This window comes from Lepus europaeus, chromosome 2 (assembly GCF_033115175.1).
Source record: "Lepus europaeus isolate LE1 chromosome 2, mLepTim1.pri, whole genome shotgun sequence".
NCBI lineage: Eukaryota > Metazoa > Chordata > Mammalia > Lagomorpha > Leporidae > Lepus > Lepus europaeus.
In genome coordinates, this window is record NC_084828.1 from 82,289,863 (window position 1) to 82,308,304 (window position 18,442).

The 18,442-nt window shown below is 40.3% G+C and overlaps 1 protein-coding gene across 8 annotated transcripts in view; it reads right to left on the bottom strand.

The window, feature by feature from the left end:
• Positions 1 to 18,442, bottom strand: part of LRCH3 (leucine rich repeats and calponin homology domain containing 3) — a 133,217-nt gene that overhangs the window by 79,859 nt on the left and 34,916 nt on the right. For all 8 annotated transcript variants that reach the window (XM_062209313.1, XM_062209335.1, XM_062209294.1 and 5 more), the window contains exons 2-3: positions 4,466 to 4,610; positions 2,518 to 2,644 (exon numbers count right to left, since the gene is read on the bottom strand). In XM_062209313.1, coding sequence (XP_062065297.1) covers positions 2,518 to 2,644; positions 4,466 to 4,610 — 272 coding nt within the window. The remainder of the gene's footprint in view (positions 1 to 2,517; positions 2,645 to 4,465; positions 4,611 to 18,442) is intronic.

The window sequence follows — 18,442 nt, forward strand, 5'->3', positions numbered from 1 at the left end:
ACTAGAAGCAGCCTTCTTAGTCTAATGCTCTAGACATTAAAGTTAAAGGCATTCTAAAAAATGTTGAAAGAGCAGTTTACTTCTACTTAAAAATAAAAGGGGAGAGAGGGAAAGAGGCAACAAGGATGTTACAGAAAGACCATCAGGAGGGAATCAGGAGTTTCAGGTTACTAATTTTTACTCTGCCACAAAATCTCCCTAAGAGTGAGGGTTATCAGTTAATTTCCTTTGTGGAAACAAAAAACAGCTTCTGTGAGATATATCTTTAAATATTTAGAACTGAGTTAGTAGGCACAAAAAGCTTAAATGAGTTGAAAATAAACATAAGAATCTGCAGTGTAATTTTTTATAGAAAGCTTTTATTTAATAAATATAAATTTCATAAGTACAACTTTTGGATTATAGGCATTCTTCCCCCCATCCCCATCCTCGCACTCCCAAACCATCCCACCTCCTATCCCTTTCCCATCTCATTCTTCATTAAGATTTATTTTTAATTATCTTTATATACAGAAGATTAACTCTATACTAAGTAAAGATCTCAACAGTTTGCACCCACACACACACACAAAATATAAAGTATTGTTTGAAGACTAGTTTTACCGTTAGTTCTCATAGTACAACACATTAAGGACAGAGGTCCCACACGGGGAACAAGTGCACAGTGACTCTTATTGTTAATTTAACAACTGACACTCTTATTTATGATGTCAGTGATCACCTGAGGCTCTTGTCACTGCAGTATAATTTACCACCAGTTCATGTTATTAACCCAAGTTCTGAAGAAACACTAACAAATACACAATTAGGTTTCATTCCCCAGATTTGACTCTCAAAACAGTAGTCTAGCATCTAGACTTTAGATTTGTGTGTGAGTTTAAGAGTTATTTATTTCAAAGACAGAGCTACAGAGAGAGAGAGTGGGAGACACTGAGAGAGAGAGATCTTCCTTCTGCTGATTCACTCCCCAAATGGTTACAACAGCTAGGCCAGGGCCAGGCCAAAGCCAGGAGCTTCTTCTAGGTCTTCTAAGAGAGTGCAGGGGCCCAAGCACTTGGGCCATCACCTGCTTTTTTCCCAAGACATTTTCAGGGAGGTGGATCAGAAGTGGATCAGCCTAGATAAGAACCAGCACCCCTATGGGATGCCAGTGCTGCAGGTGGCAGCTTTACCCGCTATGCTGCAGCACCAGCCTCTATGTGTGAATTTTTACAAGTAATCTCTTATATTTATAATCTATCTGCAAAAGAGTGCTCTAATTTGTGTTCCAACTAGAAAATATGTGTATTAATTTTTTGTCTCTGATAAACATCTTTGTTAATAAACCTACAATGAATTATCCTCCCACACCTCAGTGGACATAATTGTGTTTGACCATTTCAGAAATAAAAATATGGGCTTTGTAGTTAAGATAGGCTGATTTTAAGTTCTACTTCGGCAATGTAACTTTGGGCTAATTATTTAACCTATCTGACTACTAGTTTTCTCAGTCATAAAATTAGGGTAATTTCAGTACACTTAATACTACTGTGACAGAATGAGAAATGTCTTATTCCATCATAACATAATTACTCAAGTAGTGGTTTCTTATCACTTAAAAGGAGTGGTAAGGGTCAGCACTCAGGCGAATTGGGAAAAGCCACCACCTGCAGTGCTGGCATCCCATATGAGAGTCGGTTCAAGTCCCAGCTGCTCCACCACTTCTTCTTCTTCTTCTTCTTTTTTTTTTTAATTATTTTATTTATTTGAAAGACAGTTACAGAGAGATGGAGAGCCAGAGAGAGAGGTCTTCCGTTTCTCTGGTTCACTCTCCAAATGACTGCAAAAGCCAGAACTGAGCTGATCCAAAGCCAGGAGCCAGGAGTTTCTTCCTGGTTTCCCACACACTTGGGATCTCAAATGTTTCATAATATAGAAATCACTTAATATTGGTCAGAACATAATTCTAATGATATTTTCCCACTCTGTGTGCACCTTTTAAACTTGTATTTTCAGGTTTGTTTTTTTTTTTTTTTTAAGATCTATTTATTTATTTGAAAGGCAGAATTATAGAGAGGGAGAGACAGATAGAGAGAGAGGTCCTCCATCTGCTGGTTTACTCCCCAAATGGCCACAACAGCTAGAGCTAGGCTGTTCTGAAGCCAGGAACCGGGAGCTTCTTCTGGGTCTCCTATTAAGGTGCATGAGCCCAAGCACTTGGGCCATCTTCTACTGCTTTCCCAGGCACATTAGTAGGGAGCTGGATTGGAAGTAGAATGGTTGGGATTGAATCAGCGTCTATATGGGAGGCTGGCGCTGCAGGCAGCAGCTTTACTTGCTATGTCACAGTGCCGGCCCCTATAATCCTTTCTTAATTCTGTGGTAAAGCACCTGAGTACTGACCATTCAGTAAAACTTCATTAGCTGATTATCAATTTGGGAAAAACCTAAAAAAACATATCTTAAAAGATTTTTACCATGCAGGAGTATGATACGGTCTATCGAGATTACATACCAAACAACAAAATATTAACTTACAAGTTCTGTCAAATATCTGAGGTGTCCAATTTCTTCTGGAAGTGAGACCAATTTGTTATTACTAGCAATTAAGACTTTTAATGGTAAATTACACAAGTGTACTGGCAATGTTGACAGCTGGTTTCGACTAAATGGGTAAATAGAAAAAGAGAAGAGTCAGAGCCCACTACTGAAGAAAAAATTTTCATCTTTCCCATTCTAGACTCAGTAAAATAATAAATATGAGACATACAAGGAATAAACAAGACATCTTATTTGAATTTTAGCCTTCCAGTTGTGGTTTTAGGCACAGCACTGATCTCATCTGCATGTTACAAAGATTGTATATTGAGGGTCTTAATATTTCCACTACTTATCTTACAGGGTACTTGCAAAATGAATGTAAATAATAAAGTGCTATATAAACATACCTTATTAAAGTAAAATTTATATAAGAAAAAACTATCTAAAAAAGTAGTAGACAACTATCAACACTTGTTCTTACTTCTAAAGAGCTATAAATAAAATCATTTGCAACTTATTTGCCTCACCATTACATTATAACCAAACACACTTAAGTGACTCAAATACAGCTCCATGCAAGACAAGTGATATTGTGACTTCATATATTAACAAAGGAATCCTTTTATTTACATAAAAAACATGAAAATTGGAACTAAAAATAAAATAAAACACATCTTTCATTAGGATAAAAAATAAACTAAAATTTTTCTTGGGTGAATGTCACTTCTTAATCCTTAGGATCAATTTCCTTTTTTTTTTTTGACAGGCAGGGTGGACAGTGAGAGAGAGAGAGAGAGAGAGAGAGAGAGAGAAAGGTCTTCCTTTTCCATTGGTTCACCTCTCAATGGCCGCTGCGGCTGGTGTGCTGCAGCTGGCGCATCACGCGATCCGAAGCCAGGAGTCAGGTGCTTCTCCTGGTCTCCCATACAGGTGCAGGGCCCAAACACTTGGGCCATCCTCCACTGCACTCCCAGGCCACAGCAGAGAGCTGGACAGGAAGAAGAGCAACCAGGACAGAATCCGGCGCCCCGACCAGGACTAGAACCCAGGGTGCCAGCGCTGCAGGCAGAGGATTAGCCTAATGAGCTGCAGCGCTGCCCCAATTCCCTATTTTCAAGATTTTTTGCTAATTTAACTAATATGAACCATGAGCCTTTAATACTTTTTAATACAATAATTATTGTGCTTATGGACATTTATCTGAAGGAAACAGAAAAATTAATCATTTATATTAAAAGTTTTCCACTAATATTATCTTATCATGAAAACTAGAAGAAATACCAAACAGAAAAATAGGTTTTCAGAAAGTATATAAAATGTACAACAAATGATTATATTTACAAATATTTCCAAAAAATATTTCATGACATAGGGAAAAATTCATTTAAAACTTGATTGAATGACTAAAATTCACTTAAAAACAGAAGGAAAAGAGCAATAATTATGTAACCCATATACATCATTTTCATGAATTTCCTTTATTCTTTTCTATATTTGTTAATTTTCTCCAATGAACAGTTTTCATAGTGAAATAAAAAAACAAAAATTCTTGTAAGATGTTAAAAAAAATAAGAGATGCATAAGTACATTTATACACTTGGACCTTAATATAATAACAATACAAGGACCAAAAGAAGCAATTTCAGATCTACTAGCCTTATTTGAAGAAGGTCATTTGAAAGTATAATTAGACAATCATTATTATAAGGCAGCTGCAAGCTTATTAAGCTAATGGCTAGTAGGGTCTGTAATTACTACAAAGCTGAAGATAAAGGGAGAAACTGCAGGTATCTTAGGAAATACTGGTAACATATCCTAACAGCATGAACAAATAGGACTAATAAGAACAGATAATGTAAATATTCATAAATATATTAGTGAAAGAGATGAGAAAAATGAAAAGATGACATAAAACAAACTTTTTTAAAAAAAATAATATTCTTACCTAACATTCAAGAACGTTAGAGCTTGCAGATTTAGAATTGCCTCTGGGATATACCGAATACAATTTTGATACAAGTTGAGATTTTCAAGAGAAACAAAGTGACAGGCTTCTATAGGAATTTCTGAGAGGCGATTTCGTGACAAATCTGAAAGAAAAAAATAAAGTTTAAAATGAACCCTTAGAACTTTAACATATGTCTTTAAATTGGTTGTTGGGAGATGCTTATTCCTTTTGAGATTCCACATATACAAAAAAATAAAACTTACTTTTTGTGAACAACAGAGTTCTAGTGTGTATCTGCCTGCAAATTCCAACAAAGATTATATAACTAAATTCCAAATATTCTAGGAAAAAACAGATCCCTAAAATCCACTTTTCCAAAGACAACACAAAACATGAGATTCTTACAAAAGCAAAACAAAAAAAAAATATTTTTCTTCATCAAAGTTTACCAGGATGATGTCAAAAGGACTTAGGAAACAACTCTGTCCTGCTAAGCAAAGATGAGACAATTTGAGTTTCAATGAAGATAATAACTGCAGTGGACTGAAATTCATCATATAATGAACTACGTTAGTTTATAATAACACATCTTTTCCCAACAGATGACAAAAGACCAGTTCCTTATCTTTTAAACTGGTGAATTAAGAGAAAGAATCAAATATTTCTCCTGCCTTAGCTCTATGAAGGTATCACTGGTAGTGAAATAGGGAGATGAAGTGAGGCATGTATACAATCAGAAATCATATGCTTCCCACTAGAATAAACTATCACATATGGCCTTGCCAAGAGAACCACAATTAGAATGTGAACCTAATCTACTCTACCACCAATGGCTCTACTCCCAACCTGTGTGTACTGATGGTCCTCTTCCCCACTTAATGCTGTATAATTGTTCAAACCTGGTAAATGCCACTCTTAGGATCATTGGTTACTATCCTCACTCTGTCTTTTATGACCTTGTCTAAATATGATCAGAGTTGGTAAACTTGGAAGGCTTCCATAGCCTTGGCAACTCATGACGACAGCCTAGGATGGTTACTGGCGCCATAAACTAGAGTGTCAATTTGTTGGGTCCACAACAGGAGCCACTGTGCAGTTGCTCCTCATGTGGGATCTCTGTCCTTAATGTGCTGTACATTGTGATTTAATGCTATAACTAGTACTCAAACAGTATGTTTCACTTTGTGTTTCTATGTGGGTGCAAACTGTTGAAATCTTTATACTAAATTGATCTTCTGTATATAAAGAGAATTGAAAATGAATCTTGATGCAAAAGGAGGGGAGAGGGAGCGGGAGAGGGGAGGGTTGCGGGTGGGAGGGAAGTTATGGGAGGGGGAAGCCATTGTAATCCATAAGCTGTACACTGGAAATTTATATTCATTAAATAAAAGTAAAAAAAAAAAAAAAAAAAAAAGAATGTGAACCTAATCAAGCCTCTAGACAGTCCCAAACTTCCAGAAAATGCAGAGGACAAAGGAACAGGCTGATACACCATCACGCCATCATTACCCATGTAGAGTTTTTAAAAATTTTTTATTTATCTGAGAGGCAGAAATACATAGAGGGCTCCCTTTGTTTCTTCAGTCCCCAAATGACCACAATAAGCAAGGAGCCAAGAATACCATTCAGGTTTCCCATATGTGTGGCAATGACCCAACTGCTTGAGTTACCATCTGCTGTCTCCCAGGGTGCACGTTGGCAGGAAGCTGGAATTGGGAGATGAATCAACTTGGGGCAAATTCGGTCCAATTTGAATTCCTGGTGACTGATTTCAGCCCAGCCCAAATCTCTGTGTTTTGGGCATTTGGGAAGTAAACCCTCTCTTTCAAATAAAAAAATTTGAAAAATAAAATAAACAATTACTTGTTAATTTTGAATAATTAGCTAACTTAAAATATCTACTTTTAAAATCAGAGTTTTTAAGAGTTCCCTTAAGTTTTGCCACTAAAAAATATTCATTTGAGGCAGGGAGCAAGTGAGCTGTTTCTTCCTTGATTTGATTCAATAATTTTTTAATATGCTATGAATTCATAAATGAAGAGACTGAATTAGTCATAAACCATATTATAGATAACACAGTAAGATAATATTAGTTTACAAGGTATATTTCCTGTCATAATCCCTAAAAAAGAAAACTTTGCATCCCAAGAAATACAATAAATGAGGAAAAGAAAAATAAATTTTACCCTTTAGCTAGAAAAAAAAAAAAGGGAGGGGGGTGGCACTGGGGTCAAGCCGTTGCCTCCAGTGCTGGTATCCCATATGGGCGACGGTTTGAGTCCTGGCTGCTCCACTTCTGATCCAGCTCTCTGCTATGCCCTCAGAAAGCAATGAAAGATGGTCCAAGTCCTTGGGCTGGCCCCTGTACACATGTGGGGGACCTGGAAGAAGGTCCTGGCTCCTGGCTTCTATCAGCCCAGCTCTGGCCATTGCAGCCATTTGGGGAGTGAACAGTGGATGGAAGACTTCTCAGCCTCTGCCTCTATTTCTTTTTTATTTTTTTTCTTATCCGCAGTCAGGCCAGCAGGCCTGCCCGCGCTGGGCTTGGTCTGCCTCTCGCCCGCCCCAGGGCATGCAAGAGCCAGCCCGGCGCTCCAAATGGGCCCCAAGTCCTACTTAGAGGCTGAGGCCGGCCATTGCAGCCATTTGGGGAGTGAACCAGTGGATGGAAGACTTCTTAGCCTCTGCCTCTATTTCTTTGTAACTCTTTCAAATAAATAAATAAATCTTAAAAAAACTGTGTTTTACTTCTTAAACTTTTTTCTAGTTATAAAAGCAATGTGTTTTAGTGCTGATCGGAAGCCAGGAGCCAGGTGTTTCCTCCTGGTCTCCCATGCGGGTGCAGGGCCCAAGCACTTGGGCCATCCTCCACTGCGTTCTCGGGCCACAGCAGAGAGCTGGACTGGAAGAGGAGCAGCCAGGACTGGAACCCGGTGCCCTTATGGGATGCCAGCACCGCAGGCAGAGGATTAACCAAGTGAGCCACAGCGTCGGCCCTTAAATTTTTAAAAAATTTATTTATTTGAAAGGCAGAGGCAGAGAGAGAGAGAGAGAGACTGACTTCCATCCACTGGTTCACTTATCAAATGGCCACAACAGCTGGAGCTGCACAAATCTGAAGCCAGGAGCCTGGAGCTTCTTCCAGGTCTCCCATGCAGGTGCAGGGGCCCAAGGACTTGGGCCATCTCTACTACTTTCCCAGGCCCTAGCAGAAAGCTAGTTCAGAAGTGGAACAGCTGGGACTCGAACTGGTACCCACATGGGATGCCGGCACTGCAGGTGGTAGCTTTACCCGCTAGGCCAGCCCTTCCATTACAATTTAACCAGGCAGTTCCTTACGGGATTTTTAACTGCTGTGCCAAATGCCTACCCCAATAGGTATTTTTCAAGTTTTGTTATCTAACCCATTTGTTTCTCATAGAAATATAGAAACAAAACTGGTTTTTGTATGTTGATTTTGTAGCTGGTATTTTTGGTAAATGTTTTTATCACGTCACATCATTTTTGGCAGATTATTTTGGGTTGTTTATATCTATAATTACATGTCCTATAAATAATGAAAGCTTTGATTTATTAATTTAATTTCCTTACTGTGCTGGCTAGAACCTCCAGTACAATGCTGAATAAAAGTAGCAACAAAATATCCTTGTTCTATTTCTAATTTCAAAGATTTTCTGTGGGCTGGTGTTGCGGAGTAGTGGGTAAAGCCTCTGCCTGTAGTGCCAGCATCCCATATGGGTGCTGGTTCAAGTCCTGGTAGCTCTGCTTCTCATCCAGCTCTCTGCTGGGAAAGCAGTAGAAGATGGCCCAAGTTCTTGGGCTCCTGCACCCCTGTGGTAGACTGGAAGAAGCTTCTGGCTCCTGGCTCCTGGCCTTATCACATCAAGAAAATTCTTTTCTATTCTTATTTGTTAAGTTTTTATCAGTAATGAGTGCTTAATCTGTCAATTACTTCTTTCTCTATCTCTTGAGATTATAAAATTTTTATATTTTATATTAATTATCAAATTACTGTTTACCCTTCATTATTCTTCTAAATTTTTATTGTTCTGATGAATCTTTCATTTTATTACTGTGAAATTAATATTCTAATATTAAAAACCTTACATTCCTGAGCTAAGCCCAACTTACTCATGATGCATTATCCTTCTTCATATTAGCTGGATTAATTCTGTTAATATCGGCTCAAGATTTTTTCATATGTGATCATGAATATGTCTTGACTGTAATTTTCTTTTTGCATACTGTCAGCATCTGGTGCCAATACTGTGCGTGCTAGTCTCGTGAAATTTATTCTGAGTATACTTCTACATTTTTGCAATTAAAAATAATTTTAAAAACTTAATTAAGAAGACAGACAGATGTGAGAGGGAGGAGAGAAAGGGGAGAGCGAGAAAGTTTCTACCTGCTAGTTCACTCTCCAAATGCCTGCAACAAGTGGGGCTGGTCTGGGGGCAAACCCAAGAGCTAGAAACTCAATCCAGGTCCCCATGTGGATGGTAGGAACCCAGTAACTTGAACACTTACAAGTGCCTCCCAGAGTCTGCGTTAGCAGGAAGCCAGAGTCAGGAGCTAGAATAGGGAATCAAAATCCAGGTACTTCAATGTGGGATGTGTGTGTGTCTTAATTGGCATCACTATTAACTTTCAAGCTAAACACCTACCCCATTATTTCCTATTTTTCTTTAGGTTGAAGGGTTTATGTAGGTTTCAGATTATTTCTTTTTTTAAAAAAAAGTTTGTTAGAATTCATTGCTGAAGCCATCTGAGTTGGAGTTTTTCCTTGAAGAAAGATTTTCCACTACTCACTGAATTTTTAAAATATTTCTAAGACTATTTAAGTATTAAATATTAATCGGGGCTGGTGCTGTGGTATAATAGGTTAAGTCTCTGCCTGTGTCTCTGGCATCCCATAAGGGCATAAGGCATCCCAAAAGGTTCAAATTGTGGCTGCTCTACTTCCAATCCAGCTCCCTGCTCAGTCGCCTGGGAAAACAGTGGAAGATGGCCCAAATACTTGGGCTCCTGCACCCATGTGGGAGACCCAGAAGAAGCTCCTGGCTCCTGGCTCCTAGCTTTAGATCAGTCCAGTTGTGGTCATTTGGGGAATGAACCAGCAGATGGAAGACCTCTCTCGCTGTAACTCTGCCTCTCAATTAACAAATAGAATCTTGAAAAAAAAAAAAAAGGGATTATATATCTTCTGGAACCAGTTTTAAGTTATTATAGTGTAGAAATTTGCTATTTTTATCATTTTAAAATTTTATTCACATACATTCATAATGTCCTCTTCTTAATTTAAGATTTTTATAGCATCTGCTATTTTCACTTCTGACTTTGGCTAGTTTTACCTTCTTCCTTGATCAATCTCACCACAGGCTTATAAATGTCATAAGTTTTACTAAAGTGTGAACTTTGGTTTTGTTAATCCTGTTCATTGTATGATTTTTATTCTGTTAACTTCTGTTCTTGTACTTATCATCTTCCTTCTATTGGAAGGAATGTGCTGCTCTTTTTCTAATTTATTGAGAGGATGCTGCTGTACTTAGAACGAGATTTGGCTCCCCAGCTCTAGTAGACATTTAAACCCAAAGCCATAAGCTATGGTACTGAGAAGGTGACAACTTGGTTTAATTATGGTGCCTAGGAGGTGGGCCTGAGTCACTGGAGACACATCCTTGGAAGTAGCTCTCCCCAGAGTTGGTTAAAAAAAAAAAAAAAAACCCGCCTAATTGGCCCTACTATTCTCTCAGCTTCCCAGCTTGCCATGGGATTCTTCCTCCACACACACTGCCACTGAAAGACTCGAGCTGCATTAGAACCAATGGTGCCAGCCCAATCTTGAATTGGGAACCTCTAAAACTATGAGCCAATATCCAACTCCTTCTTTAATGATTAGCTTGACTTAGGTATTTAGTTGTAGTAATCAAAAACTGACTAATACAGACACAGCCCATTAATGTTTTCTTAAAATTTATTTTATTTATTTTGAAAGGCAAAGCCCAGCCCTGGCCACTTGGGGAGCAAACCAGCTGATGGAAGACCTCTCTCTTTGACTCTGCCTTTCAAACAAATAAATCTTCTTCTTCTTCTTCTTTTTTTTTTTTTTTTTTTTGACAGAGTGAACAGTGAGAGAGAGACAGAGAGAAAGGTCTTCCTTTTTGCCGTTGGTTCACCCCTCCAATGGCCGCTGAGGCAGGCACGCTGCGACCGGTGCACCGCGCTGATCTGAAGCCAGGAGCCAGGTGCTTCTCCTGGTTTCCCATGTGGGTGCAGGGCCCAAGGACTTGGGCCATCCTCCACTGCCTTCCCAGGCCACAGCAGAGAGCTAGACTGGAAGAGGAGCAACTGGGACAGAATCCGGCGCCCTGACCAAGACTAGAACCCGGTGTGCCGGCGCCGTAGGAGGAGGACTAGCTTATTGAGCCGCGGCGCCAGCCTAAATAAATCTTTTTTTAAAACATGTATTTATTGGTGGGGTCCAGTGCCGTGGCTCACTTGGTTAATCCTCTGCCTGTGGCGCCGGCATCCCATATGGACACCGGGTTCTAGTCCCAGTTGCTCCTCTTCCAGTCCAGCTCTCTGCTGTGGCCCGGGAGGGCAGTGGAGGATGGCCCAAGTGCTTGGCTGCCTGCACCCACATGGGAGACCAGGAGGAAGCACCTGGCTCCTGGCTTCGGATCGGCACAGCACCGGCTGTAGCGGCCATTTGGGGAGTAAACCAACAGAAGGAAGACCTCTCTCTGTCTCTCTCTCTCTCTCTCACTGTCTATAACTCTACCTGTCAAATAAAAAAAAAAAAAAGATTTATTTATTTGAAAGAGCTACAGAGAGAGGTAGAGACAAAGAGAGAGGTCTCTCATCTGCTGGCTCACTCCCCAACTGGCCGCAATGGCTGGAGCTATGCTGATCCAAAGCCAGGCACCAGGAGCTTCTTCCGGGTCTCCCACGCAGGTACAGGGGCCCAAGGACTTGGGCCATCTTCTACTGCTATGCCAGACCACAACAGAGAGCTGGATCGGAAGAGGAGCAGCAGGGACTAGATGATTATTTTTAAATATATGTATTAAAGCTATAAAATGTTCTCCAAGTACTGTTACTTCTATATATTTATATATAGTATAAAATACATTAGAATATGAGAAAATAGTTATTAGAATATTTCCATTTTGATTCATTTCTGTCAGAATGTGTTTCTTAATTTTCAAATATGTAAGGATTTTCTAGTTACTCTTTAACAGAATGTGCTTTATATGATTTCAGTTCTTTGATACTTATTCAGATTTTCTTTATGATCTGGCATATGGTCAATTTTTATAAATATTACACCTGAGTCTACAATGAATACGTATTCTACATTGGGTTTAATGTTGTAGTTACTACATTGTAGTTTAATGTTGTAATGTTACCCTACATATACAGGTCACACTTTTTAATCTATTGTTTAAGACTTACCTTTACTGATTTTGTTTGATCAATTGTTGAGGTATATTGTAATCTTCCATCATTGTCATTAACTTGTTTCTTTCTGTAAGTCTTTCAATCTTGATGTATTTTGGCATTTTATTATCAAGTATCTAAAACCTTTTAAATGATTGTATCTTTTTGGTGAATTGAGTTTTTAATAATTCTTGTTATCTCTTTATTCGTGGTACTGCTGTTTACACAGTTCTGAAAGTTCTTTTTGCTGTTTGGTAGAAACACTTTGATGTCTCTCTCCCCTCTCCCTTTCTTTCTGTTGCTGGCTTGAATAAGCAGGCTGCCTTCTACAGTTCCAAGGAAATGAAATCTGCAACAAACTGAAGGAGCTTGGAAGCAGATCCTATCCTGCAAGCCACCAGAAGAGAACACAGCCCTGGCCAATAATGTGATTGCAGTCTTGCAGCAGGCCAAAAGACATGCCTGGACTCAAAGAAATGTGAGATGCTTCAACCTGCTAAGTTTCTGGTAGTTTTTTTCTTTTAAATGTTTTTATTTTTTAGATTTATTTTTTCAAAAGACAGTGTTACAGGGAGAGATTTTCCATCTGCTAGTTCACTCCCCAAATGGCTGCAACAGATGAGGCTGGGCAAGGCTAAAGTCGGAGCCTGGAACTCCATCAGGGTCTCCTATGTGGGTGGCAGGGCCCCAAGGACTTGGGTCATCTGCTGCTGCTTTCCCAGGTGCATTGGCAGGGAGCTGGTTGGGGAGTGGAGCAGCCAGGACTCAAACCAGCACTCATATGGGATATCAGCGCTGCAGGTGGTGGCTTAAGCAGCTGTGTACAACACCAGCCCCTAATTTATTATAAAGTATAAGAAACTTAATATTTCTACAGAATATCTGTTTTTATCCTTAATTTCAATGTTTCAGGATCTTTATGCTTTAATGTGTTTCTTATATATAGTAAATACATGATTTTTATTTTTTATTGTTATCTGACAATCTACTTTTTTTTTTTTTATTTTATTTGAGAGAGAGAGTGTGTTACAAAGAGAGAGAGACAGAGAGAAATGTCCTCCATCCATTGGTTCACTCCTCAAATGGGCACAATGGCCAAAGCTGAGCCGATCAGAAGCCAGGAGCTAGGAGCCTCTTCTGGGTGTCCCACCCGGGCGCAGGAGCCCAAGTACTTAGGCTAACTTTCACTGCTTTCCCAGGCCACAGGAGAGAGCTAGATCAGAAGAGGAGCAGCCGGAATTTGAACTAGTGCCGTTTTGGGATGCTGGCATAGCAGGCAGAAGCTTAGCCTACTGTGCCACAGTTATGGCCCCTGACAATCAACTTTGAACTGAAACATTCAGTTAATATTCAGCATAATTCCCCATATATGAATTTTAAAGGATTTTGTTATTTCTGACAGATGTACTTCATTGCCCTTTGAATATCTTTGCTCTTTCCTTACTATTAGAAACCAAACTCGGGGCCAGTGTTGTGGTGTAGTGGATAAAGCCACTGCCTGTAGTGCCAGCATCCCTTATGGGTACTGGTTTGAGTCTCGGCTGCTCCACTTCTGATCCAGCTCTCTGCTATGGCCTGGGAAAGCAGTAGAAGATGGCCCAAGTCCTTGGGCCCCTGCACCCGAGTGGGAGACCCAGAAGAAACTTCTGGCTCTGGATTGGCACAGCTCTGGCCATTGTGGCCATGTGGGGTTTTAACCAGCAGATGGAAGACTCCTGCTCCCCCTCCCCCCGCCTCTCTGTAACTCTTCCTTTCAAAAGAAAAGAAAGGAAGGAAGGAAGGAAAGAAGAAAGGAAGGAAGACAACAAACTGTTCAAAACTGTACAATACCAGCTAGATCACTGACAGATACTACTAATTTCATTAATCATCAAAGATCAAACCAAGGAAATAAACCTAGGGCTGGCCCAGGCCAAAGCCAGGACCAGGGAATTCAATCTAGGTATGTCACATGAGTGGCACAGACCCAAGTCCATGAGCCATAACTGCTGCTTGCCAGGGTGTGCACTAGCTGGATGCGGGACTTGAACCCAGGCACTCAGATATGAGATGCAGGCATCCCAAGCTGTATCTTAACTGTGGTACCAAATACCTGTCCCAGTATACTCTGCTTTTTTAAAAGATTTATTTATTTATTTGAAAGGCAAATTTAAAGAGGCAGAGGCACTGAGGGAGAGAGAGGTCTTTCATGTGCTGATTCACTCCCTAAATGGCTGCAATGGTCAGGAGCCAGGAGCTTCCCTGGATCTCCCATGTGGGTCTAAGGGCCCAAGGACTTGAGCCATCCTCTACTGCTTTCCCAGGCCATTGCAGAGAGCTGGATTGGAAGTGGAGTAGACAAGACTGGAACCAGCGCCCACATGGGATGCTGGCACTATAGGCAGCAGCTTTACCTGCTATGCCACAGCACTGGCCCCTATACTCTACTGTTAAAATGAAAAAACAAAACAAAAAAAACAAACAAAAATACAAATAAAACAAATAGAAAGTTAATTGAAATTTATATTAAAATGTGTAAAATGGTTTTCTTATTCTTAAGTGAGGTAAAGAGTGGAAATGGGGGGTCTGGAACTGTGATGTAGTGGGCTAAGCCTCTGCCTGCAGAGCCAGCATCCCATATGGGTTCCAGTTCATGTCCGGCTGCTCCTCTTCTGATCCAGCTCTCTGCTAATGGCCTGGGAAAGCAGTAGAAGATGGCCCAAGTCCTTGAGCCCTTGTACTCATGTGGGAGACCTGGAAAATGCTCCTGGCTCCTGGCTTCCGGTCAGCCCAGCTCTGGCCATTGCAGCCATTTGGGGAGTGAAGCAGCAGATGGAAGATAATCTCTCTTTCTCCTTCTCTCTCCGTATCTCTGCCTTTCAAATAAAGTTTTTTTTTTTTTTTTTAAAGCTACCCAGTCTCACAGAAAATATTTAATAAATCTCTACATTATGAGAGTAGACAATATGTCTGTTTTGGTTGAAGAAATAATACATACTCCAGACTAAAAATACCTTATTTTCAAAGAGCTAAACATTTAGCTAAAAATCAAATCCAAAGATTGAGGGGAAAATCTGTATGTCTACCAAACTGCATAGAGAAATATTTTATGATAAAAAAAGACAAGAAAGATTACAGGGGCTGTGAGTTAATCCTCCACCTGCGGCATCAGCATCTCATATGGGCGCTGGTTATAGTCCCAGCTGCTCCGCTTCCGATCCAGCTCTCTGCTATGGCCTGGGAAAGCAGTAGAAGATGGCTCAAGTGCTTGAGCTCCTGCACCCGTGTGGGAGACCAGGCAGAAGCTCCTGGCTCCTGGTTCCTGGCTTAGGATCAGCTCAGCTCCAGCTGTTGCAGCCATCTGGGGGGTGAACTAGCAAGATGGAAGATCTCTCTCTGTCTCTCCCTCTCACTGTCTGTAACTCTACCTCTCAAATAAATAAATAAATAAATAAACTTAAAAAAAAGAGAGAAAGATTACAACTGCAGAATAGTATTTTGAGAATATATCCAGGGTCAGAATCATGACACAGTAGGTTAAGCTGCCACTTGCTATGCCAGCATTCCATTTGGAAGCAGGTTCAAGTCCTGACTGTTCCACTTCCAATCCAGCTCCCTGCTAACGTGCCTGGGAAAGTAGTGGATGATAGCCCAAATTCCTGGGCCCCTAACACTCATGTGGAAGACCTGGATGGGGTTCCAGGCTCCTGGCTTTGACCTGACCCAGACTCAGACACTGCAGTCATTTGGAATGAACCAGATCATGGAAAATTTCTTTTAACTCTGCCTTTCAAATAACTAAATCTAAAAATATATATAACAACTTTGGCTCTCTTTATTCATTCTGAAGTATAAAATATATTTTAATTTGTGAAATTCTCCTTCTTAGTCAAAAGTATCCATGTATATTTGTCTATTTACTTATTATCTGTCTGGCCTCATGGATTTTCATTTTATTCAATGGTTAATAAAATTTATTAAATTCCTTATTCCTTTGTTGCCCAGATTGTCCCAAATTGGCTAAGGCAACTCCTCTTTGGGCTAGCTCCTGTGTCTTTTTGATATGTTACCTTCATTTTTTGGGTTGTGTTCCTTTAAATACTTCCTTAAATTCTGGCACAAGATGTTCCAGGTTTATCTTGCAGCTTCCTTGTCTGAGTTCTGGAATCAGCAAAATATTTCTCAGGCTTGTGTATTAGAAACTTCTGTTGCAAGTCAGATTTGGGTGAGTGGGGAGGAGGAGAAACTATCAATCCTGAGGAAAACTGTAGAATTCAATGACTCTTGTTCTTTTTAGCCACTAAGCTTTGGAGTGGTCTATTAAACAGCCATCAAAAAGCAAAACAGAAATTGGTACTTGGAAGCAGAGAGCTGATGTATCAAAAAGCTAACCACTGCATGGGACTTTGAACCAGCAAGCAGACAGTAGGCCTAACAGGGCTTCTCAGAGTCTATTAGTGGAGGCTGCAGGGTGGTGAAAAAAATGCTCCTGAAAGATGGAGATAAAAGGCACTCTAACTCTAGTTCTACTCTGGAAGAACAACTAATTAGAGAAATTATAACCTGCAATAATGTAGTAGATTATAAAGGTACCTAATGGATTTAAATCACCATAAATCTATGTGGCTATCTGCTGTGAAACTGAAATTGAGAAGAAATGTATGACAACAAAGATAAAATACATATTTGTCCTTTTCAAATAATGTGATAAAATGAAAGATATCACCTAATTTTTAAAAATCCTCTTAGTTTCCTTAGGAAAGAATGTGAATTTCTATACAGAACAGGTTCTGAGTCACTTATGTTTGGAAAATAGACCCATTGTAGACTCTACAAAGTCTGGTCTACTTCTTACAATATTTTCTTTCCTCCTTTTTTATATTTCTTCTTTTATCTGCCAAAAAAGAGTTTTCAAAACCATACCCTAGACAATAAAATTGGAAGAAAAACTATTTCTTACTCGAGATAAATAATATAGCCATATTTTAGTTCTGGCTCTACTGTCTAATACCATCTTTTTTTTTTTTAAGATTTATTTATTTATTTGAAAGAGTTACAGAGAGAGAGAGAGAGAGAGAGAGAGGTCTTCCATTTGCTGGTTCACTCCCCAATTGGCTGCAACGGCTGGAGCTGCACCGATCCAAAGCCAGGAGCCAGAAGCCTCCTCTGGGTCTCCAATGTGGGTGCAGGGGCCCAAGGACTTGGGCCATCTTCCACTACTTTCCCAGGCTACAGCAGAGAGCTCGATCAGAAGTGGAGCAGCCGGGTCTCGAACCGGCGCCCCTATGGGATGCCGGTACTACAGGTGGTGGCTTTACCTGCTATACCACAGTGCCGGCCCCTCATGCCATCTTAATCTCGAGAAGACTTAAGAACCTTTGATGCTAGAGTGTGATGCTTTCAACTATTATTCCTTGCAAGAAGCATATAAGAGGTATCTTCTTTTAAGTCTCTCTCTCCAGCTAACTGTTCAATACCTTTATATTTTATGAATCAGGAGCAGCTGCTCTCTCTTTTCTGGGGATAAACACAGAAACCGAAGATGTATCAGTAATGGATTCTTAAAGCTGAAGAAAGCTTTAGGGAAACATTAATTAACGGATATGGCATTTCTCCCCAGCAATTTTATGTCTGTTTTTGCTTAAGGCTGTGAAAGTCACAAGGTCCTGAAAAAGAATATAATTATTTTACAGATATGATGCTGCAGGCCGGCACACCGGGTTCTACTCCTGGTCAGGGAGCTGGTGCTGTCTCGGTTGCTCGTCTTCCAGTCCAGCTCTCTGCCCTGGCCTGGGAAGGCAGTGGAGGATGGCCCAAGTGCTTGGGCCCTACATCAGCATGGGAGACCAGGAGAAGCACCTGGCTCCTGGCTTCGGATCAGCGCAGCGCGCCAGCCGCAACGCACCGGCCGTAACGCACCGGCCGTAGTGGCCACTTGGCGGGTGAACCAACGGCAAAAGGAAGACCTTTCTCTCTGTCTCTCTCTCTCACTGCCTAAACTCTGCCTGTCAAAAAAAAAAAAAAAAAGAAAAAAAGATGTAAAGTGCAGATATGATGTTGCTCACTTCTCATAAGGTATAAAAAATTTTAAAAAGAGAATAAAAATTTTTAAAGATACTTGATTTCTTATAAAAGCTTGTTAATAATAACTTGTTAACTTTTTTTTTTTTTGACAGGCAGAGTGGATAGTAAGAGAGAGAGACAGAGAGAAAGGTCTTCCTTTTTGCCGTTGGTTCACCCTCCAATGGCCACTGCGGCTGGTGCATCTCGCTGATCCAAAGCCAGGAGCCAGGTGCTTCTCCTGGTCTCCCATGCGGGTGCAGGGCCCAAGCACTTGGGCCATAGCAGAGAGCTGGCCTGGAAGAGGGGCAACCGGGATAGAATCCGGCACCTCAAACAGGACTAGAACCTGGTGTGCCGGCGCCACAAGGCGGAGGATTAGCCTGTTAAGCCACGGCGCCAGCCAATAACTTGTTAACTTAATAATAGTTTTATACATTAAATATCTTAAAGGAAAATAATTTTAAGTTTATAAGTAATGTTTCAACATTTAGA